Here is a 23,820-nt window from a genome sequence, read left to right on the forward strand (position 1 = left end):
TCAAGGGCCAAATTATATTACACGGGGGGCCAGATTTGGCCCGCGGGCCAGAGTTTGACACCCATGTTTTAGGCCCTTCTTTTAAAAAACAGCTCAGTTTGTTATATGGCAAAACACAAAACATGCAACATTCTCCCCCAAAAATATCTCAAAGTGGAATATTTAATGTGACGTAATCGAAGCCTTGAATAGGTCAATAATTCAAAATGACATTGATTTTGATTCATTATTATTTTTTAAAGAAAGAAACAGCCTGCCTGGCAGCTTTGTGTTATTAAAGCATTGCTTGTTACATTTCACCTGTTTGCTCTTTTATACCACTTTTTATGTTTTGAATTTTTTTTCAATTGTATTCTTAAAATGTGCCGTGGGGCCGTTAAAAAATGACCCGCTGGTCGCACTTTGGACACCGATGTCTCAAAGTGTCCTCCTAAAAGTGAACACGGCCCTTCATCCATCCATCCATCCATTTTCTACCGCTTATTCCCTTTTGGGGTCGCGGGGGGCGCTGGCGCCTATCTCAGCTACAATCGGGCGGAAGGCGGGGTACACCCTGGACAAGTCGCCACCTATGGTTAGCAAACACTGCTCTAAATGACAAGACCCCTGCACTATACTAGATCATATTACACGTAACACACTGCGCGGTCATGTGTTCCACAGGGAGGAAACTTTATCAGTACCGCTGGCTACGAGGCCATCATCCAGAGGCTGAACGACGGTCGGCGGACGTGCAAAGACATGGAAGACTTGTTGAAAATGAGGTGCTAAAGTAGAGTTGTTCAGAGCGAGGTGCTTAAGTTGTGGTGAAAGCCGGTGATGTCACCGCCCTGACTGCATGTTGGTGGTTGTCTACTCTAGGGCGTCAGCGGAGGAGAAGTATGGTAAGGAGTTGGTCGCCATCTCACGCAAGGTTGGGGGTTTCTACGAGATCTGGTGTGTGGTTTGCACTTGTGCAGAATGTTGACGTCCTCGCATCCTTTCAACACTTCTTTGTTTCCGCAGCACGCTGAGAACATCCATTGATGAGATGAAAACACGTAAGAGAATTCCATTTGATTTGTTGGCTTTTTTTGCATTCACAATCTCAGCCTAGTTCAGGTGGCCCCACACCTCATTTAATGTGGCCTGGGAACAATGTGGGTACAAAAGCCAAAAGCAGTGAAGTTGTCACGTTGTGTAAATGCTAAATAAAAACAGAATACAACGAATCCTTTTCAACTTATATTCTAATGAATGGACTGCAAAGACAAGATATTTCATTTTCACACTTTGTTATTTTGTGCAAATATTAGCTCATTTGGAATTTGATGCCTGCAATGTGTTTCAAAAAAGCTGGCACAAGTGTCAAAAAAGAGTGAGAATGTTGAGGAATGCTCATCAAAGACTTATTTGGAACATCCCACAGGTGAACAGGCTAATTGGGAACAGGTGGGTGCCATGATTGGGTATAAAAGCAGCTTCCATGAAATGCTCAGTCATTCACAAACAATGATGGGGCGAGGGTCACCACTGTCGACAAACGTCTGAGCAAATAGTTTTAAGAACATCATTTCTCAAGCAGCTATTGCAAGGAATTTAGGGATTTAGACTTCTACGCTCCGTAATATCATCAAAAGGTTCAGAGAATCTGGAGAAATCACTGCACGTAACATTAAATGCACGTGACCTTGGATCCCTCAGGCGGTATTGCATCAAAAAGCTACATCAGTGTGTAAATGATATCACCACATGGGCTCAGGAACACTCCAGAAAACCACTGTCAGTAACTACAGTCGGTCGCTACATCCGTAAGTGCAAGTTAAAACGCTACTATGCAAAGCTAAAGCCATTTATCAACAACACCCAGAAACGCTGCCGGCTTCGCTGGGCCTGAGCTCATCAAAGATGAACCGATGTAAAGTGGAAAAGTGTTCTGTGGTCTGACGAGTCCACATTTCAGATTGTTTTTAGAAACTGTGGACGTCGCTATATGAAGCCTAAAAAACCACAACAGTGACCCCGGACTGTTGAACAACTTAAGCTGTACATCAAGCAAGAATGGGAAAGAATTCCACTTCAAAAATGTGTCTCCTTAGTTCCCAAACCTTTACTGGGTGTTGATAAAAAAGGAAAGGCCATGTAACACACTGCTAAAAATGCCCCTCTGACTACTTTTTTGCAATGTGTTGCTGCCATTAAATTCTAAGTCAATAATTATTGGCAAAACAAATATGAAGTTTCTCAGTGTGAAGATGAAATATCTTGTCTTTGCAGTCTAATCAATTTAATATAAGTTGAAAAGGATTTGCAAATCATTGTGTTGTCTTTTTATTTACTATTTACACAACATGACAACTTCACTGCTTTTGGAGTTCATCTTTCTGACTTAATATTTTTTAATTGTTTCCATTTTGACAGCAAAAAATTTATAAAATATAATATGTTTTAAACGTTGATATATATACAAATATTCAATTGCTATTGGTTTAAATATTTGGGCACCTCACCATTCGATTGCTATTATTGGGGTGAGGATTTGATTCGTTATCGATACTCAATTCAACACGATTCTCCATTCAAACTGATTTTTGATGTATTATTTGGTATAATAATAACAAAACCTCCTTTTGGTTGCTGACGTATGACACATAGTGCAGCAGGTAGGCATAGAGACCTTTTTGAAACCAAGAGCTACTTCTTGGGTACTGATTAATGCGAAGGGCTACCAGTTTGATACACACTTAAATAAATTGCCAGAAATAGCCAATTTGCTCAATTTACCTTTAATAAATAAATCTATATATATAAAAAAAATGGGTATTTCTGTCTAACAAAGACAAATCATTATTTCTTCTAGATTTTCCAGAACAAAAATTTAAAAAGAAATTCATAAAACTTTGAAATAAGATTTAAATTTGATTCTACAGATTTTCTAGATTTGCCAGAATAATTTTTCGAATTTTAATCATAAGTTTGTAGAAATATTTCACAAATATTCTTCGTTGAAAAAACAGATGCTAAAATGAAGGATTAAATTAAAATGTATTTATTGTTCTTTACAATTAAAACAAATACTTGAAAATTGATTTAAATTGTCAGGAAAGAAGAGGAAGGAATTTAAAAGGTAAAAAGGTATATGTGTTTAAAAATCCTAAAATCATTTTTATGGTTGTATTTTTTTCTCTAAAATTGTCTTTCTGAAAGTTATAAGAAGCAAAGTAAAAACATAAATGCATTTATTTAAACAAGTGAAGACCAAGTCTTTAAAATATTTTCTCGGATTTTCAAATTCTATTTGAGTTTTGTCTCTGTCAGAATTAAAAATGTCGAGCAAAGCGAGACCAGCTTGCTAGTAAATAAATACAATTTAAAAAATAGAGCCAGCTCACTGGTAAGTGCTGCTATTTGAGCTATTTTTAGAACAGGCCAGCGGGCGACTCATCTGGTCCTTACGGGTGACCTGGTGCCCGCGTTGGTGACCCCTGGTCTAAAAAATGTTTTGTTTATTTAAATAATTCGTAAAAAAAAAAAAAATGTTTAGCACCCAAAATTATTATATATTGTATGATAGTTTGTAAAAATAATAATAAATACAAGTTTGTACTTCAATATCTGCTCATCTCCTTGACTTACCATTTCAAACATCAATTGGTACGTACAATAATCCAATAAGCAAATACAATGATACTTTTAAATTCTTACCTTCACTGTTACAAGCGGCCCTCTGAAGGCAGCCATGACTTGCATGCGGCCCTCCATGGAAACAAGTTGTGTTTTTTCCAGAAATGGAAAGAATTGGCAACTTGCACATTCAGCTGTCTGTCCTGTTGAAGGAAGACGCCAGAAGAATGGAGCAGTTACGGGAGAACCAGAAGGAGCAGAGAAAAAAGGTTGCAATCTTATTTGAAATACAAGTTTGTCATTTTTGCATTGATGAACTTTATCTGTCTCAGCTGGAAGTCATCATGGAGAAAGTCCACAAGACCAAAGTCTCCTTCTACAAGAAAACTATGGAAGTAAGAACCAGTGTTTCAAATAATCAAATTTACTGAAGCAAGGGTCTTCAACAGGGGCCCCAGGGGGCCCTCAGAGGTTTTAAAAGGGGGTCCTGAAATGTGGGGTAGACTTTTAAAATGACATAGTTTTTATATTTCCACACATGTGAATGTCCTTAAAGGCCTACTGAAAGCCACTACTAGCGACCACGCAGTCTGATAGTTTATATATCAATGATGAAATATTAACATTGCAACACATGCCAATACAGCCGCTTTAATTGACTAAATTTCAATTTTAAATTTCGCATGGAAGTATCATGCTAAAACGTCGTGGTATGATGACACGTGCAGCATGCATTGTATTGGACATTTTGTTCCAGCACCGTTCCCAGCTATAAGTCGTCTGTTTTCATCGCATAATTCCACAGTATTCTGGACATCTGTGCTGCTGAATCTTTTGCAATGAGTTCAATGAATAATGGAGACGTCAAAGAAGAAAGCTGTAGGTAGGAAGCGGTGTATTGCGGCCGCCTTTAGCAACACAAACACAGCCGGTGTTTCCTTGTTTACATTCCCAAAAGATGATTGTGAAACTTTACTATGGAACAGAGCGGTCAAGCGAACATGGTTCCCTACCACATGTCAGGTTTCGGTGAGAAAATGGTGGTAATAAGTCGGCTCTTACCGTAGACATGAGCGGAGAGCTTGCGTCGTTCCTCCTGCACCTGTCAAAGAGGCAGCTGCGGACTCTCTTGGCTCCTCCCACCGGCCGCCCCCGACCGTCGGATGCTTCCACCGTGGAGGAGGGGGAAAAAAAATAAAATCTCAGCCCGGCCCCAATGGCTGGCTTCGCCTCGTCGAGAAACGTGGCTTCCCTCGGAGACACTGGCGGTCACCACACCTGTGGCCACACCCCTCCGACCTTCAGGTTGTACAGGTACGACCTTATAATCTCACTAAAACACTAGTAACACAATAAGCAGATATGGGATTTTCAACTGTATAGTCTTTTTTTTTTCTTTTTTCTAGTCCTTCACTCTCACTTTCCTCATCCACGAATCAGTCTCGCATTAGTCTCAAAATGGCAGCCCCAATGCGTCCTTATAAAATGCCCAAGTAACTTTACAACTGTTATTACTATGAGACTGGTGTCTAACACGTGTATATAATTTTTTCTCTGCGTAATAATCCATCCATACATATTCTACCGGGGTGGCGGGGGCAGCAGCTAAAGCGTTCCCGTCCATCGCTGTTTGCAGCTTTAATTTGTATCTAGAGTTTTGTTTAGAAGCCTTTCATCGCGATCAGACAGTGTAACAATGCACTCGTCTTCCGGGTTAAGCCTTAACCAAGAGGTGAATAATCTTCGGTCCTTTATGATAACCTGATCATTTGTTTTAATTGATCACATGCGTTCATTTGTTAATGTTGACAGCCCTCGTTATCATTAACAGACAAATTGTCTATAGTGGGTTTGTTTGAATTGTGTTACGGTTAGTTGATTGGGTCAATGATTGTCTCGTCGGGTACAGTGGTTAGGCAGTTTTGCAGTGTTTCTCAACCGTAGGGCTGTGGCCCACGGTTGGGCTGCCACAAAATATCAGTTTCTCAGCTGTGGTCCGTACATCGTAATCTCAAACCAACAGTAAAAGCATAGATCTAAGGTCATAAAGAAGTTTCTTAAGAGCAAAAATTATGACTAAAGTGGTGAAGGCTGCTGTATTTATTTTTTGCACTTTAATTTTTATTGACAGTTTAGTTAAAAAAAACATATTCATTATCGATTTAGTTTATTTATTTATCAATCAATCAATCAATCAATGTTTATTTATATAGCCCCAAATCACAAATGTCTCAAAGGACTGCACAAATCATTACGACTACAACATCCTCGGAAGAACCCACAAAAGGGCAAGGAAAACTCACACCCAGTGGGCAGAGAGAATTCACATCCAGTGGGACGCCAGGGACAATGCTGACTATGAGAAACCTTGGAGAGGACCTCAGATGTGGGCAACCCCCCCTCTCTAGGGGACCGAAAGCAATGGATGTCGAGCGGGTCTAACATGATACTGTGAAAGTTCAATCCATAGTGGCTCCAACACAGCCGCGAGAGTTCAGTTCAAGCGGATCCAAGACAGCAGCGAGAGTCCCGTCCACAGGAAACCATCTCAAGCGGATCAGCAGCGTAGAGATGTCCCCAACCGATACAGGCGAGCGGTCCATCCTGGGTCCCGACGAGCGGTCCATCCTGGGTCTCGACTCTGGACAGCCAGTACTTCATCCATGGTCATCGGACCGGACCCCCTCCACAAGGGAGGGGGGGGACATAGGAGAAAGAAAAGAAGCGGCAGATCAACTGGTCTAAAAAGGAGGTATATTTAAAGGCTAGAGTATACAGATGAGTTTTAAGGTGAGACTTAAATGCTTTTACTGAGGTAGCATCTCGAACTGTTACCGCACAATATAATTGGCCCAGCCTTCCGCTTGTGTAAAACTAGGATAGGCTCCAGCCCTCCTGTTACCCTTAGAGCAGGGGTCTAAAACTCAATTTACCTGAGGGCCATTGGATGCAGAAACTGGGTGAGGCTGGGCCGCAAGCAAAGATTTCTTTACAAAAATCTAACATTCAGTTTTTGATGAATTCACCCTTTTTGAATTACTTTCCCGCCCTAGCAACATACTTGCCAACTCTCGCGACCTTTCCGGGAAACACCCGATAATCAGTGCCCCTACCTACAATCTCCTGGGGCAATCATTCTCCCGGTTTTCACCCAGACAACAATATTAAGGGCGTGCCGTGACGTCACTGCCTTTAGCGTCCTCTACAACCTGCGCCTCGTCAGATTACCCATCATACAACCATTAACCGGCCCAGTCACACATTGTAAGAGAATTCTGCAGACCCACGGAAGTGACTGCAAGACATAGTTGATCAACAGCCATACAGGTCACACTGAGGGTGGCCGTATAAACAACTTTAACACTGTTGCAAATATGCGCCACACTGTGAACCCACACCAAACAAGATTGACAAACACATTTTGGGAGAACATCCGCACCGTAACACAACAGAACAAATACCCAGAATCCAATGCAGCCCTATCTTTTCCGGGCTACAATAGGGGGCGAGGGTGTAAATTGTAGCCCGGAATAGTTAGGGCTGCATGGGATTCTGGGTATTTGTTCTGTTGTGTTTATGTTGTGTTACAGTGCGGATGTTCTCCCAAAATGTGTTTGTCATTCTTGTTTGGTGTGGGTTCACAGTGTGGCACATATTTGTAACAGTGTTAATTAAAGTTGTTTGTATGGCCACCCTCAGTGTGACCTGTATGGCTGTTGATCAACTATGTCTTGCAGTCGCTCACTTCGTTATCAGATGTAAAACACAACATGTGGCTGGGCTCGCATGCTCTTTGTACGGGTTGCTGAGGACGTCAAAGGCAGTGCATCCACGGTGCCCCCTTGATGTTGTTCTTTGGGTGAAATTCAGGAGAATGATCATCCCTGGAGGGGCACTGAAACTGGTAGCCTCCCGGAAAAATTGAGGGTATTCAAGTAAGATGCTGTAAAGCGCTATTCATATCATACTCGTGGGCCGTACCAACATAAACATAACGTTTCGCGGGCCGTGCGTTTGAGACCCCTGCCTGAGAGGGACAAACAGTAAAAAATGGATGGATGGGTAATTTTACGTACATTTAATTTTTTGCCCGTTATTTGTCAGTCCCTCGTCATATAGTATATTTAATTAGTAATGATTTTTCTAGTCAGCTTGACTTGACCCTAAGGTTAAAGTGTTAACTAAATCATCTTTGTGATGAACACATTGTTTCATATCATTGGACAAAGTTGTAAACTCTGCATAGGTTGGATATAATTATTGGAAAGGATTCAAATCAAGGGTAAGATTACCAATTCAGTGTTAATAGTTGAGTGGGCCCCCAGATCAAAAAGCTTAAGAAGCCCTGGTTTATTGGATGTATGCTTGACCAGTTTGTATTGTGACATGATTACTTGTTTCCAACATGTTGAACATGAAGGAACATCATTGTCATCGTTCAACATGATCTGAAGAGGAGTAAGAGGAAGCAAAGCTCATATTCAATCCTGCTGTGTCATTTACTGGTGGTTCATTCACACCATAACTTTTACTTGTTTAAACCATGTTCACTTCCTGTATGAAACAGAAGGTGTTGGGAAAAAAAAAAAAAAAAAAAAAAGAGTACAAAGTTAATAACTTATTGTTGGTTCATTTACTGGGTTAAAGAAACAAAGGTGTTGAAAAAGAGTATTGTGTTTTAGGTAGAGGAAAAAAAAGAAGCTGATGACTACGGAGTCGGCACGGACTACAATTGAGGATGCGCGCACATTTTTAGGACTTATGCAGATCCCAAATACACATCAGCAGGTACCAGAAAGTAAGAAAAGTTGGTTTTGCATAATATTGTGAAACAAAACACCAGATAATGTCCGCTAATAGATGCCATTTTGCAGTCCTTACATACACACCCTTAATAATACTGTAATAATAATGTTTGATGCGCCGACAATCCATCAAGCGGTGCGGCTTCATGGCTTACCAAAGTCGTACTGAAAACATTTTTACAGATTTTTGAGCGCTGTGTGCATTGTTATTTATTTCAATATAACATTTAAAGTTTTGGTGTTGTTTACTGGCGTCATCTTGGAGTCTACACTTATTTCTTATGTGTGACTGCCATCTACTGGTCACACTTATCATTACACCATGTTCCAAATAAAATTGTTTTGAGGTCGGTAATCACAACCAAAATGATTCCGTGCATTAGGCACACCGGGTTATAAGGCAAATGAAAGGATTTTAAGTGCGCCTAATAGTCTGAAAAATACGGAATAACTTAATGGTGATAGTCAATGAATGTTGTATTGTACAATTTGCCATAATCTATGTTACTATTGTAAAGTTGTTCTGTCTTCATGAGTTGTATTTTTTATTTCATCTCTGCCTCAGCAGCGCCACATTGCTTTTTTGATGGTAAACTTGATGACGACAGCTGTGATGTTTTTCCAGCTCGACACTGGAATGCATGCATCCATGTTGTTTTGACTTTAGACTTCATAGTTGTGTAGTTTGTTGGTCGTTTCATGTGGTGTCTATGTGCATTGCAGTCAGAGCGACACTATGAGCAACGCTGCAGAGAAGCCGACGAGGCCGAGCAAACATTCGATAAGATGAGCAACTCTTCCACAGTCACTCCCAAGCAAATGGACAAGGTAAGATTTAATTTGTGAATTGTTGTCTAAATGTTTTTTTTTTTACTAGATTCTGTGCAAAATTGTAGAAGTAGTAATACTAATCTTATGTTTAGCTGAGCAACAAATCCAGACAATGCAAAGAAGCTGCAGAGGAGGCCGGTAAGAAGTTAAAGACTAATTGTGCTGTTCACACAAGAACTTCCCTTTTATCGGAGGAAGTCACAACAGTTGTGACTTGAATTAACATACTTTTTTACTGACACATGCTAATGTTTTTTTTAGAGAGACAGTACATGTCCAACATTAATCAGCTGGACAATATCCGTCAAGAATGGGAATCAACGCACAGCAACATGTGCGAGGTAAGAACTCGTGGCAGGGAATGTACAGTTGGTAGAACTCTACAGAAAGACTGGCAATACTCTGCCTGTTTTCTCGAAGAGGATGTGCAATACTTCCTAAACCTAGACAATAAAATGAGTTACTAATCTACAGACTTCCTAAGTTGGCAAACGAAGTACTGAGGCAACACTGCAGGAACAATTCAATGAGTTGTTAGTTTGCATATTGCATCAACGTGAGTTTACCATGAATTGATTAACGTGGACCCCGACTTAAACAAGTTGTAAAACTTATTCGGGTGTTACTATTAAGTGGTCAATTGTACGGAATATGTACTGTGCAATCTACTAATAAAAGTTTCAATCAATCAATCAAACACAGTACAATTTTCATGACTATTTACCAGAGGTGTAACGGTACACAAAAATTTCGGTTAGGTACGTTCCTCAGTTTAGAGGTCACGGTTCGGTTCATTTTCGGTACAGTAAGAAAACAACAAAATATAATTTTTTTGGTTATTTATTTACCAAATTTGCTAAATCTTCCACCAAAAATATTTTTCTCAGTGGAATATTTGATGGGAAGTAATGGGAACCTTGGATAGATCATTAATTCATAATAACATTGATTTTGATTCAATATTATGTTTTGAGCAATGACAGTTTGAAAGAAAAAAAAAACAGCTTTGTTTTATTAGTCAACATTGCAATTTTTTCTAAATTACATTTAACCTTCAAGCTTTTTTATGTCACTTCTGTTATTTTTTAAATTTATTTTAATAGTATTTTTAGAATATGCCGTGGGCCTTTAAAACATTAGCTGTGGGCTGCAAACGGCCTCCGGGGCACACTTTTGACACCCCGGCCATAGATAATAAAGAATTAAATCTGATAAATCAATGGATAAAAAGCAGAGCTTGGCGACACATGCGCGATTATCATAACTCTCTCGCTCTCTGCCCCTCCCTCACGAATGCTGCTGTTGCGCGAAAAATGTGTTTTGTTTTTAACCCCTTCTTAACCCTGAACGTACATTGTTAACACACGCAACCATAACTCAAAATGCCGGACATTTGAGGCATTTAAGAAACTCTGCCCTGACAGCCCCCAAAAAAGGACATGTCCGGTAATAAGAGGACATATGGTCACTTTATCCTAGCCTGGTCGCTGCTAGCATATTAGCAAAAAAGGACATGTCCGGTGCTAGCAACGACCGGGCTAGGATAAACTGACCATACGTCCTCTTTTCACCGGACATGTCCTCTTTTGGGGGCTGTCAGGGCACAGTTTCTTAAATGCCTCAAATGTCCGGCTTTTTGAGTATTTTTTCCGCCACTTAATATGTCCGTCTGGAAACTCGTTCGGTTCACCTCAGCACCGAACCAAAACGGTTCAATACAAATACACGTACCGTTACACCCCTACTATTTACATTGTAGATTGTCGCATCAAAACTATGAATGAATACATGTGGAGTTATGTTATATTCTAGTTTCTTCAAAATAGCCACCCTTTGCTGTGATTACTGCTTTGCACACTCTTGGCATTCTCTCCATGAGCTTCAAAGGTGCAAATGCAACAATTATCTCCATAAATTTCATTTGTTCATGTTTCATTTCCATGAATTCAGTGGAAATAATGAAGGACAGGCCACACTCTGGTCAGATTGACCTGCTGCCATCAGGCAGAGGGTATAAGGTCATAAAAACTAGCAGACTGAAAAAAAATGGTCGTTCTTATCGCTGTGAAACAGTTAAATTCTGCCAAATTCCTCTGAACGTTCTGGTCGATTCCAATTTGGGCCAACAGTTCCTGTGCACTCATGTGAAATACTGACTCTTAAGAACTTTCAGTTGTGGTTGACCAAAGCGGTAGTGTTTCGCCAGAAGAAGACCACATTTCCCATGATGCCTAGTAGAGGTGGGAATCTTTGGGCACTTCACGATTCCATTACGATTCGATTGTTGAGGCATCTTTAAAGAATGTACAGTACAGGCCAAAATTTTGGACACACCTTCTCATTCAATCTTTATTTTCAAGACTATTTACATTGGAGATTGTCACATGACACATGTGAAGTAAAAAACATTTCCTGTGACTACCTCTTAAAACTCATGGAGAGAATGCCAAGAGTGTGCAAAGCAGTAATCAGAGCAAAGGGTGATTATTTTAAAGACACTAGAATATAGAACATGTTTTCAGTTATGTTACCTTTTTTTGTAAGTACATAACTCCACATGTGTTCATTCATAGTTTTGATGTGACAATATACATCAGGGGTCACCAACCTTTTTGAAACCAAGAGCTACTTCTTGGGTACTGATTAATGCGAAGGGCTACCAGTTTGATACACACCTAAATAAATTGCCAGAAATAGCCAATTTGATCAATTTACCTTTAACTTTATGTTATTATTAATAATTAATGATATTTATCTTTGTGGAAACACTGATCATCTTAATAATTTCTCACAACAAATATATATAGAAACAGATAAATATATATAAAATAAAGGGTATTTCTGTCTGTCATTCCATCGTACATTTTTTTTCCTTATACGGAAGTTTTTTGTAGAGAATAAATGATGAAAAAAACATTTAATTGAACAGTTTAAAAGAGGAGAAAACACAAAAAATATGAAACTTAAATTTTGAAGTATCGTTTCTCTTCAATTTCGACTCTTTAAAATTCAAAATTTAACCGAAGAAAAGAAGAGAAAAACAAGCTAATTCGAATCTTTTTGAGAAAATTAAAAAAATAATTTATGGTACATCATTAGTAATTTTTCCCAATTAAGATTAATTTTATAATTTTGATGACATGTTTTAAATAGGTTATATTCCAATCTGCACTTTGTTAGAATATATAACCAATTGGACCAAGGTATATTTCCAACAAAGACAAATCATTATTTCTTCTGAATTTTCCAGAACAAAAATTTTAAAAGAAATTCCAAAGACTTTGAAATAGATTTAAATTTTATTCTACAGATTTTCTAGATTTGCCAGAATAATTTTGGGGAATTTTAATCATAAGTTTGAAGAAATATTTCACAAATATTCTTTGTCGAAAAACAGAAGCTAAAATAAATAATTAAATTAAAATGTATTTATTATTCTTGACAATAAAGAAAAATAAATTTACTTGAACATTGATTTAAATTGTCAGGAAAGAAGAGGAAGGAATTTAAAAGGTAAAAAGGTTATGTGTTTAAAAATCCTAAAATCCTTTTTAAGGTTGTATTTTTCTCTAAAATTGTCTTTCTGAAAGTTATAAGAAGCAAAGTAAAAAAATAAATGAATTTATTTAAACAAGTGAAGACCAAGTCTTTAAAATATTTTCTTGGATTTTCAAATTCTATTTGAGTTTTGTCTCTCTTAGAATCAAAAATCTCGAGCAAAGCGAGAGCAGCTTGCTAGTAAATAAATACAATTCAAAAAATGGAGGCAGCTCACTGGTAAGTGCTGCTATTTGAGCTATTTTTAGAACAGGCCGGCGGGCGACGCATCTGGTCCTTACGGGCGACCTGGTGCCCGCGGGCAATGCGTTGGTGACCCCCGATCTACAATGTAAATAGACATGAAAATAAAGAAAACATTACATTGATATGAGGTGTGTCCAAACTTTCGGCCTGTACTGTATGTCATATATTTGTTGTAAGGAGTTGCAATGCCTTGCAGATGTTTCAGCAGCAGGAAGAGGAGCGTCTGCAAGTCCTGAGGAACGAGTTGTGGGTGCACTGTAATCATTTGTCCATGCTGTGTGTGAAGGACGATGAGGTGAGTCGTCACACGTCTAAAGTGGGGCTTTTCAAAGAGTGGCACAGAGAACATAATCTCTACACCCTGATCAACTGATTTTCAGGAGCATATTTTGTGGCCATTTCAATGTAGCTACAAACTTAATTGAAGCAAGCATAGCATTTTGTTTTCTTTTCAACTTTTCTCAAGATGCTAACTCAACAATGCAAAATTATAATTCATTTTAAAAGTAATTGTATTTATGAATACTTCTTGTTTGCGACGGGCACATGAGATCGCCGTTGCTTTTAGCTCAGTAGTCGGCACGCTCGCCACGCACACCTGTGACGTGAGGGGTGGGAAAAAAGTAACACAGCCGAAAGAGAGAACACAATTGCTACACAAAGGAGAGCTATCTATGATTGACAGCCATGAACACCAATCTTTGCATTCCGGTGTCAAAATCGGGGGCCACTAATTGGCCCCTGGTCTTCAGCCCAGGTAAGACCGTGCATTACGGTGGCCCCGGTTGATCTTCAGTAAATTGGAGTCGCAATTCGGGCAATTTTGGTATCGAGACGATATCAAGTACAAACCCCGTTTCCATATGAGTTGGGAAATTGTGTTAGATGTAAATATAAACAGAATACAATGATTTGAAATTCCTTTTCAACCCATATTCAGTTGAATATGCTACAAAGACAACATATTTGATGTTCAAACTCAAACTTTTTTTGTGTGTGCAAATAATCATTAACTTTAGAATTTGATGCCAGCAACACGTGACAAAGAAGTTGGGAAAGGTGGCAATAAATACTGATAAAGTTGAGGAATGCTCATCAAACACTTATTGGGAACATCCCACAGGTGTGCAGGCTAATTGGGAACAGGTGGGTGCCATGATTGGGTATAAAAACAGCTTCCCAAAAAATGCTCAGTCTTTCACCAGAAAGGATGGGGCGAGGTACACCCCTTTGTCCACAACTGCGTGAGTAAATAGTCAAACAGTTTAAGAACAACGTTTCTCAAAGTGCAATTGCAAGAAATTTAGGGATTTCAACATCAAAAGGTTCAGAGAATCCGGAGAAATCACTCCACGTAAGCGGCATGGCCGGAAAGCAACATTGAATGACCGTGACCTTCGATCCCTCTGACGGCACTGTATCAAAAACCGACATCAATCTCTAAAGGATATCACCACATGGGCTCAGGAACACTTCATAAAACCACTGTCACTAAATACAGTTCATCGCTACATCTGTAAGTGCAAGTTAAAGCTCTACTATGCAAAGCGAAAGCCATTTATCAACAACATCCAGAAACGCCACTGGCTAATCTGGGCCCAAGATCATCTAACATGGACTGATGCAAAGTGGAAAAGTGTTCTGTGGTCTGACGAGTCCACATTTCAAATTGTTTTTGGAAATATTCTACATCATGTCATCCGGACCAAAGGGGAACCGAACCATCCAGACTGTTATCGACGCAAAGTTCGAAGGCCAGCATCTGTGATGGTATGGGGGTGCATTAGTGCCCAAGGCATGGGTAACTTACACATCTGTGAAGGCACCATTAATGCTGAAAGGTACATTTAGCTTTTGGAACAACATATGCTGCCATCTAAGCGCCGTCTTTTTCATGGACGCCCCTGCTTATTAAAGTTAAGTTAAAGTACCATATTTCAGCAAGACAATGCCAAGCCACATACAGCATGTGTTACAACAGCGTGGCTTCATAAAAAAGAGTGCGGGTACTTTCCTGGCCCGCCTGCAGTACCGACCTGTCTCCCATCGAAAATGTGTAGCGCATTATGAAGCGTAAAATACGACAGCGGAGACCCCGGACTGTTGAACGACTGAAGCGCTGCATAAAACAAGAATGGGAAAGAATTCCACTTTCAAAGCTTCAACAATTAGTTTCCTCAGTTCCCAAACGTTTATTGAGTGTTGTTAAAAGAAAAGGTGATGTAACAGTGGTGAACATGCCCTTTCCCAACTACTTTGGCACGTGTTGCAGTCATGAAATTCTAAGTTAATTATTATTTGCAAATAAAAAATAAAGTTTATGAGTTTGAATAATCAAATATGTTGTCTTTGTAGTGCATTCAATTGAATATGGGTTGAAAAGGATTTGCAAATCATTGTATTCCGTTTATATTTACATCTAAAACAATTTCCCCAACTCATATGGAAACGGGGTTTGTAGTATATTACGCAAAAATGCAGGTTCCGACCATTAAAATACTTTGTATAGTTGAAGACTTACGGTCATTAGAAAACAAGAGTGCAGATCATAATCGCAGCTAAACTTTCCATCTTAAACATCTAAAACAATTATTTGGGAATGTCCGGCGGGCCAGATTGAAAAGCTTAAAAGGTACGCATGCGGCCCTCAGGCCTTAACTTGCCCAGGTAGGTAATAGAGTCTTTTTCAAGTTAAGTTATATTATGTGAGCTGCGATGAGGTGGCGACTTGTCCAGGGTGTACCCCTCCCTCCGCCCGATTGTAGCTGAGATAGGCGCCAGTGCCCCCTGCGACACCAAAAGGGAATAAGCGGTAGAAAATGGATGGATGGATGGATATTATGTGAGTGATTAATAACCTGTGATTAATTAGGAATATTCCAAATTCAAAAGTGTGGTTAATATTAAAAAAATAACAATAATTTCAGTGCACTAAAATACCAAAAATGTAACAATTTAAAAACATCAATCAATGTTTACTTATATAGCCCTAAATCACTAGTGTCTCAAAGGGCTGCACAAACCACTACGACATCCTTGGTAGGCCCACATAAGGGCAAGGAAAACTCACACCCAGTGGGACGTCGGTGACAATGACTATGAGAACCTTGGAGAGGAGGAAAGCAATGGATGTCGAGCGGGTCCAACATGATACTGTGAAAGTTCAATCCATAATGGATCCAACACAGTCGCGAGAGTCCAGTCCAAAGCGGATCCAACACAGCAGCGAGAGTCCCGTTCACAGCGGAGCCAGCAGGAAACCATCCCAAGCGGAGGCGGATCAGCAGCGCAGAGATGTCCCCAGCCGATACACAGGCAAGCAGTACATGGCCACCGGATCGGACCGGACCCCCTCCACAAGGGAGAGTGGGACATAGAAGAAAAAGAAAAGAAACGGCAGATCAACTGGTCTAAAAAGGGAGTCTATTTAAAGGCTAGAGTATACAAATGAGTTTTAAGGTGAGACTTAAATGCTTCTACTGAGGTGGCATCTCGAACTGTTACCGGGAGGGCATTCCAGAGTACTGGAGCCCGAACGGAAAACGCTCTATAGCCCGCAGACTTTTTTTGGGCTTTGGGAATCACTAATAAGCCGGAGTCCTTTGAACGCAGATTTCTTGCCGGGACATATGGTACAATACAATCGGCAAGATAGGATGGAGCTAGACCGTGTAGTATTTTATACGTAAGTAGTAAAACCTTAAAGTCACATCTTAAGTGCACAGGAAGCCAGTGCAGGTGAGCCAGTATAGGCGTAATGTGATCAAACTTTCTTGTTCTTGTCAAAAGTCTAGCAGCCGCATTTTGTACCAACTGTAATCTTTTAATGCTAGACATGGGGAGACCCGAAAATAATACGTTATAGTAGTCGAGGCGAGGCGTAACAAACGCATGGATAATGATCTCAGCGTCTTTAGTGGACAGAATGGAGCGAATTTTAGCGATATTACGGAGATGAAAGAAGGCCGTTTTAGTAACGCTTTTAATGTGTGCCTCAAAGGAGAGAGTTGGGTCAAAGATAATACCCAGATTCTTTACCGTGTCGCCTTGTTTAATTGTTTGGTTTGCACCGACACAAGAGGAAAATTGAGAAATTAATGGACATATAGAAGATTAACTGCAATAAAAGTATCAATATAAAACCCACCTTGGTATGGATGCCATCAATACTCAACTCATGCTTGCTAAAATTGCTTCAGTGTTACGAGAATGTGAGGAAAATCCTGGAGAAGTGTGACATCTTCATAGACATGAACAGCTTTGTTGGACTCAAAGGCACCGGCTCAACCCGTCCAGGTAGGAACCCTTCCTGACTTGGCATTTGAATCTGATATGATGAACATTTGCATCTCGTCACCCACACTCAATGTGTGCGCTTTTCATTTCTAACGCTTTATCTTTCTTTTCGTAGCGGCCATTGAATACCAAAAGTACGAGAGGGAGGCTACAGGTGCCAGAAATGGAAGCACGGGACTTGTTGGCGAAGTCATGAAAAAGTAACACATTGGAATGTGAATGATTGAGCAATTACACTGAACATTGACATGTGTTACACTTTTCCCATGTGTAGGTTTTCAAATCTTCTTCAAGGGACCGCTCTGTCTGGCTCCACTATGAACATACATGACGACCCAGGTAAACAAAGTACATGTGAAGTATCAATTATATCAAAGTTATTCTTATATTGTACACGTCAGTGTCAAAAGAAAGAAATAACTCTGCTTAATACTACACAGCATATCATAGCAGATGGTAAATGGTAAAATCCCTAAATTCCTTGCAATAGCTCGTTGAGAAATGTTGTTTCTAAAACTGTTAAACAATTTGCTTACAAATTCGTGACCCTCACCCCATCCTTGTTTGTGAATTACTTAGCATTTCATGGAAGTTGCTTTTATACCCAATCATGGCACCCACCTGTTCCCAATTAGCCTGCACACCTGTGGGAGATTCCAAATAAGTGGTTGATGAGCATTCCTCAACTTTATCAGTATTTATTGCCACCTTTCCCAACATCTTTGTCACGCGTTGCTGGCATCAAATTCTAAAGTTAATGATTATTTGGGAAAAAATGTTTATCAGTTTGAACATCAAATATGTTGTCTTTGTAGCATATTTAACTGAATATGGGTTGAAAAGGATTTGCATATCATTGTATTCTGTTTATATTTACATCTAACACAATTTCCCAACTCATATGGAAACGGGGTTTGTAGAAAGGTTTTGTTAAGAAACCATTATGAGACTTATCTCTTTTAGTTTTTATTTGATATATGTTGACCACATTAACCGTGGCAATGGACCCTGTGTGGCAATGGACCCTGTGTGTAAATGTATGTTATGCCATTGTTTATAAATTTGGTAAATAAATAACCAAAACATTTATATTTTGTTGTTTTCTTACTGTACCAAAAATGAACTGAACCATGACCTCTAAACCGAGGTACGTACCGAACCAACATTTTTGTGTACCGTTACACCCTTAGTATTTATTAGATACCACCATTCATTACAACCTGTTTCGCACAGTCAGCCATGTTTTTGTTTACTTTTGAAAGGAATGCTTCAAGCCTCAAGACATTTTAAGCTCTCATTACTACTTTTACCCCCTTGAGCATTTCCTTGTGTGGGATGAATCCAATATTTTCAAAATATAAGTGAGTAACCTGTATAACTCCACAGGTGAAACACTAGATGGACTTTACGCCGACATCCCTGTGATTCAGGTGTCCCAGAAGAGTGGGCAGTACAGGGCGCAGTACGATTACGTGGCCCAGGTCAGTGCTCCTGCCTCTTGTGCTTTGACTACGGAGACAAAAATAACGCTTTGTTGTCTTTCTTTAGAGAGATGATGAGCTCTCCATGTCTGTGGGCGACATTGTGCTGGTCAAACACCAGGGTGAAGACGGCTGGTGGACGGTGCAGATCTGCGGCCAAACTGGGCTGGTCCCAGGCTCCTACCTTGCCGAAGAATGACTTTTTTCACAATGGCACTAAAACATAATTATTTGTAAATATTTTTAAAATATCACATCGACAAAGAATCTTTTGTATGCAAGCTGATTTTCTATGGAATTCCCTGGACGAAAAAACTGAATAAATTCACGTAACTTCAAACTCTCCCCTGATATTTTATTTACATTCATAGGTCTCAAACACTACATTCAATGGATCTACTAAAACTACAATCAAGGGAAAGTCTAAGGAGAATGCTAACTTAAATAGTGTGATATACAAATTAAAAATCTAACTTATGTACAATATTGAGGTTTGCATACAGTAATAAGCAGGTGATAGAGTTAATGTTTGGAGTAAACAAACAAGAGCTGGTGATAGCCTTCAGCCCAAAAGGAGCAATACGGTACAGTACCAAGAATCATGTTAGTAGTCTTACAGTCTGGCGCACACAGTGCCACAATCAAAAGGAACCCCGACTGTACCAGTCTTCTGTACAGTACATTTTGGTTCGCTTATAACATTCATGAAATCATTCCTTGCCACCATTTAAGGATTTGGGTAACAGTTTTGTGGAAAAAATATGAATGCAGCTTCAGAGTAGTGTCTTCAAAGTTAGCCGGGTAATAGATTACGTCCCGGCGATTGCCAAGGGGTCTTAAGCATAGGTACCTCCCGTGATGAGGAGCTGGTAGGCGGGATCAGTTCTGCTGCGACACAGCACCACGCACGCCGACAACATGCCCAATATCTGACAGGGAAGAGAGAGTTGTATTACATCCATTTATTTATGGAGGTATACCTGCACCATCTTGAGACATCAAAGACGGATTGTTGTTATTTTGCTTTGAATAAATGGAGGTAAGGTAGAGGTCGGCAACCCGCGGATCTTTATCGCCGCCCTAGTGGCTCCTTGGAGCTTTTTCAAAAATGTATGAAAGTGGAAAAAGATGAGGAGAAAAAATATATTTTTTGTTTTAATAGGGTTTCTGTGGGAGGACAACATGACACAAACCTCTAATGGTTAGAAATCCCACTGTTTCTATTAAACATGCTTCATTGATGAGAGTATTTAGCGAGTGCCGTTTTGTCCTAATAAATCTGGCAGTCCTTGAACTCACCGTAGTTTGTTTCCATTTTAAGTTAAGTTAAGTTAAAGTACCAATGATTGTCACACACACACTAGGTGTGGTGAATTTTGTCCTCTGCATTTGACCCATTCCCTTAATCACCCCCTGGGAGGTGAGGGGGAGCAGTGGGCAGCAGTGGTGGCCGCGCCTGAGAATAATTTTTGGTGATTTAACCCCCAATTCCAACCATTGATGCTGACTGCCAAGCAGGGAGGTAATGGCTCCCATTTTTATAGTCTTACAACTTTCTCCCACTGCCACAGAAAGACGTGTTTTATGCCACTCCTTCTTGGTCTCATTTCGTCCACCAAATGTTTTATGCTGTGCGGGAATGCACAAAGGTGAACCTTGTTGATGTTATTGACTTGTTGAAGTGCTAATCAGGCATATTTGGTCAGTGCATGACGGCAAGCAAATCGATGCAAACATGCTATATGTACATATTGCATTATTACGCTTCGTTTTTAGGTGTAATTGAGTTCATTTAATTTCCTTTACTTATGTCCTCTGTGTATTTAATTTATAATTGCATGTCTTATGAAACATTAACTGCATGTACTATTGGCTGCATTTCTGATAGTTGTTTGTGTGCCTTGTTGTTCCAGACCACAGCAAACGGTACCAAGCTTGCAAAGATTGTAATAAATCCATTAGAAGAAGAGACCCTGCCGTTTCTTTTACCTTTGACACACATCTATACCTTTGGCCACTCTAAACTCATAATTTCCAGGAGTTATCTCACACTCGGAGAAGCCTCTGTTTTACTAATGTTTTCCAATGTTGTAAAAATGTGTAGAATAAATATCAAATTTAACACATTGTCATTTTGATAGTAGGCTATTATAGCTAATATTGACACTCACATCATGTGTTGCCTTCGTTAAAAGACTTACATAAGACTATTTTGTGCGGCTCCAGATAGATTTTTTTTTTAATATTTTTGGTCCAATATGACTTTTTCAACATTTTGGGTTGCCGACCCCTGAGGTAAGGAAACATACTTTGTCTGCGGACACTTTCATGCATTATGAGACAGTTTTCTGCCAATCAACAACATAAAATAGTAATACTACTGAGCATATACTTTTTTTTTTTTACTATGATGCCATTTTGTAATTTCGAAAATAAATTATCAAACAATCTGACTACTTTCACAGGTATTTTACCGAATTACAATTTCAGACCATTACCATTACTTACAGTAAAACTTAGAACTAGGATGATTAGGAGCCAATACGAATCGATCGTTGATGCATTTTAGCCTTGCTGGAGGAAATAGCTCTTTAAAAAGGGCAAGCAAAAGCCAACACTGGCCTACCATGAGCTAATTCACTTCAAAGAACACTATTATAGTATATACCAGTGTTTTTCAACCACTGTGCCGCGGCACACTAGTGTGCTGTGAGATACAGTCTGGTGTGCTGTTGGGGATTATCTAGTTTCAACTATTTGGGTTAAAAATATTTTTTTCAAAACAGTAATTATAGTCTGCAAATGACTTACTCTTCCATATCAGTAAGTGGCAGCCGGAACCTAATTTCTTTGTAAATGTCAGAAACAGCGGGAGGCAGTGTGAAGGTAAAAAGCTTTCTAATGCTTAAACCAAAAATTAACAAACGATGAGCGCCCCTAAAAAAATGCTTCAGAGCTTGAGGAAGGCTATGCAGAACAAAACTAAAACTCAACTGGCTTACAAAGTAAACAAAAACAAAAAGCTGGACAACAGCAAAGACTTACTGTGGAGCAAAGAGAATGTACATCTGAACATGACATGACAATCCACAATGTCCCCACAAAGAAGGATAAAAACAACTGAAATATTCTTGATTGCTAAAACAAAGCATATGCCGGAAATATCGCTCAAAAGGAAGACATAAAACTGCTACAGGAAAATACCAAGAAAGAGAAAAAGCCACCAAAATAGGAGCGCAAGACAAGAACTAAAACACTACACACAAGAAAACAGCAATAAACTCAAAATAAGTCAGGGTGTGATGTGAGCTGGGCAGAGTAACCGTGTAATACTCTTCCATATCAATAGGTGGCAGCCGCTAGCTAATTGCTTTGTAGAAGTCGGCAACAGCGGGAGGCAGTGTGCTGGTAAAATGGTGTCTCATGCTTAAACCAAAAATAAACAAAAAGTGAGTGCTCTTAAGAAAAGACATTGAAGCTTAGGGAAGGCAATGCAGAACAAAACTAAAACTGAACTGGCTGCAAAGTAAACAAAAACAGAATGCTGGACAACAGACAAGACTTACTGTGGGGCAAGGAAGGCGTCCACAATGTACGTCAAAACATGGCATGACAATCAAGAATGTCCCCACAAAGAACGATAAAAACAAATGAAATATTCTTGATTGCTAAAACAGGAAAATACCAAAAAAAGAGAAAAAGCCACCAAAATAGGAGCGCAAGACAAGAAGTAAAACACTACACACAAGAAAACAGCAAAAAAGTGAAAATAAGTCAGGGTGTGATGTGACAGGTGGTGACAGTACACCTACTTTGAAACAAGAGCTATAGTCATGCATGCTTGCTAATGCTTTAAAGTCATATCCAACAACTGCGACAACGACTTCTTACTGTCAACTGAGTTTTGTTTTTCAATGATTTTTGCTGGTGGTGTGCCTTTGCATTTTTTCAACGCAAAAAATGTGCCTTGCCTCGAAAAAGGTTGAAAAACACTGGTATGGACTATGTAGAAATGTGTAAAACACGCAGGCACAAGGACAACATCTGGGAGGAAATACCTGTATGGCGGAAAAGGTGAAGGCGGTGCAGATGACATACATCATGATCTCCTTCAACTTCTTCACCACCAGAACCTCGCAGCCCTACAAGCAAACACGGACATTGTATGATGACACATTTAAACATTTGTCGTGGAGACAAAAAAGCAAACTGGTTCTGGCGATTTAAAGCTTTTTTACTTCTTGGTAAAGATCTTCAGGATGAGCGAGGGACCCTGTGCAGACTCCGCCAATGTTTGCTTTGCAACAGCTGACGGGCACCCTGTTGTTTTTGGACACTTTAAACCAGGGTGTGTTCTGCCAGTCGGAGTAGTTGTGGATGCCACAGCACTCAAGCTGCAAATGTAAAAAAGTCTGCTTTGTAATGACAAGTGAACCCCCAAATGCACAAAATATGTCACCCTGCTTCCTGTCCTTCCTGACCTGCCTCTGAAGGTATTCAATGGCGCGGCTTTGTGCGTTGCTGTTCGTGCCGTTGTACTCATTGTAGACTTCCTGAATAGTGTCATTCACATCATCTTCAACCTGGAGATGACACAACAACTTGACAGGGAAATATCCAATATGATGGCAAAAAAAACATTGCATTGTGGACATTCCTTGACAAACCTGCAGGGCGACAACATAAAGCTTTCTCACCTTTGCTCTGTAAACATATCCAAGAACCACAACTGCTACTTCCGTCAGAAAAACCAGCAGCAAAATGACGACAAACTGTGGAGAACATTTTGAAGGTCACCCGAGGTTGCAGACGAAAACCATGTACAGTTGTCCCTTTTTTTTGCTCTATGCCCTTTGGTCCAATTTAAAAATTGTTGTAAACGTGCAATATAAACAAAGTTGCCTTGCCTTCTCGGAATGGCAATTTATTGCTTTAAGTATATTTATATACAGTACAGGACAAAAGTTAGGACACACCTTGTCCTGATTCAATGTGTTTTC

At 39.7% G+C, this 23,820-nt stretch overlaps 2 protein-coding genes across 3 annotated transcripts in view; one reads left to right on the forward strand and one right to left on the reverse strand.

Moving 5' to 3' along the window:
- pstpip1a (proline-serine-threonine phosphatase interacting protein 1a) overlaps nucleotides 1-19,565 on the forward strand; it is a 26,440-nt gene extending 6,875 nt beyond the window's left edge. The window contains exons 2-15 of the mRNA XM_061916979.1: nucleotides 664-764; nucleotides 862-936; nucleotides 1,006-1,040; nucleotides 3,766-3,872; nucleotides 3,936-3,998; nucleotides 9,132-9,236; nucleotides 9,332-9,377; nucleotides 9,501-9,580; nucleotides 13,240-13,338; nucleotides 17,243-17,339; nucleotides 17,455-17,539; nucleotides 17,614-17,678; nucleotides 18,726-18,820; nucleotides 18,888-19,565. Coding sequence (XP_061772963.1) covers nucleotides 664-764; nucleotides 862-936; nucleotides 1,006-1,040; nucleotides 3,766-3,872; nucleotides 3,936-3,998; nucleotides 9,132-9,236; nucleotides 9,332-9,377; nucleotides 9,501-9,580; nucleotides 13,240-13,338; nucleotides 17,243-17,339; nucleotides 17,455-17,539; nucleotides 17,614-17,678; nucleotides 18,726-18,820; nucleotides 18,888-19,019 — 1,185 coding nt within the window. The 3' untranslated portion in view covers nucleotides 19,020-19,565. The remainder of the gene's footprint in view (nucleotides 1-663; nucleotides 765-861; nucleotides 937-1,005; nucleotides 1,041-3,765; nucleotides 3,873-3,935; nucleotides 3,999-9,131; nucleotides 9,237-9,331; nucleotides 9,378-9,500; nucleotides 9,581-13,239; nucleotides 13,339-17,242; nucleotides 17,340-17,454; nucleotides 17,540-17,613; nucleotides 17,679-18,725; nucleotides 18,821-18,887) is intronic.
- Nucleotides 19,155-23,820, reverse strand: part of LOC133563056 (tetraspanin-3-like) — a 15,816-nt gene continuing 11,150 nt past the window's right edge. The window contains exons 3-7 of one of the 2 annotated variants that reach the window (XM_061916981.1): nucleotides 23,518-23,592; nucleotides 23,302-23,403; nucleotides 23,059-23,214; nucleotides 22,879-22,962; nucleotides 19,155-19,749 (exon numbers count right to left, since the gene is read on the reverse strand). In XM_061916981.1, the coding sequence (XP_061772965.1) occupies nucleotides 19,657-19,749; nucleotides 22,879-22,962; nucleotides 23,059-23,214; nucleotides 23,302-23,403; nucleotides 23,518-23,592 (510 nt within the window). In that variant the 3' untranslated portion in view covers nucleotides 19,155-19,656. The remainder of the gene's footprint in view (nucleotides 19,750-22,878; nucleotides 22,963-23,058; nucleotides 23,215-23,301; nucleotides 23,404-23,517; nucleotides 23,593-23,820) is intronic. The other variant, XM_061916982.1, reaches the window with a different exon arrangement.

Source organism: Nerophis ophidion, linkage group LG12 (genome assembly GCF_033978795.1).
Source record: "Nerophis ophidion isolate RoL-2023_Sa linkage group LG12, RoL_Noph_v1.0, whole genome shotgun sequence".
NCBI classification, from domain to species: Eukaryota; Metazoa; Chordata; class Actinopteri; order Syngnathiformes; family Syngnathidae; genus Nerophis; species Nerophis ophidion.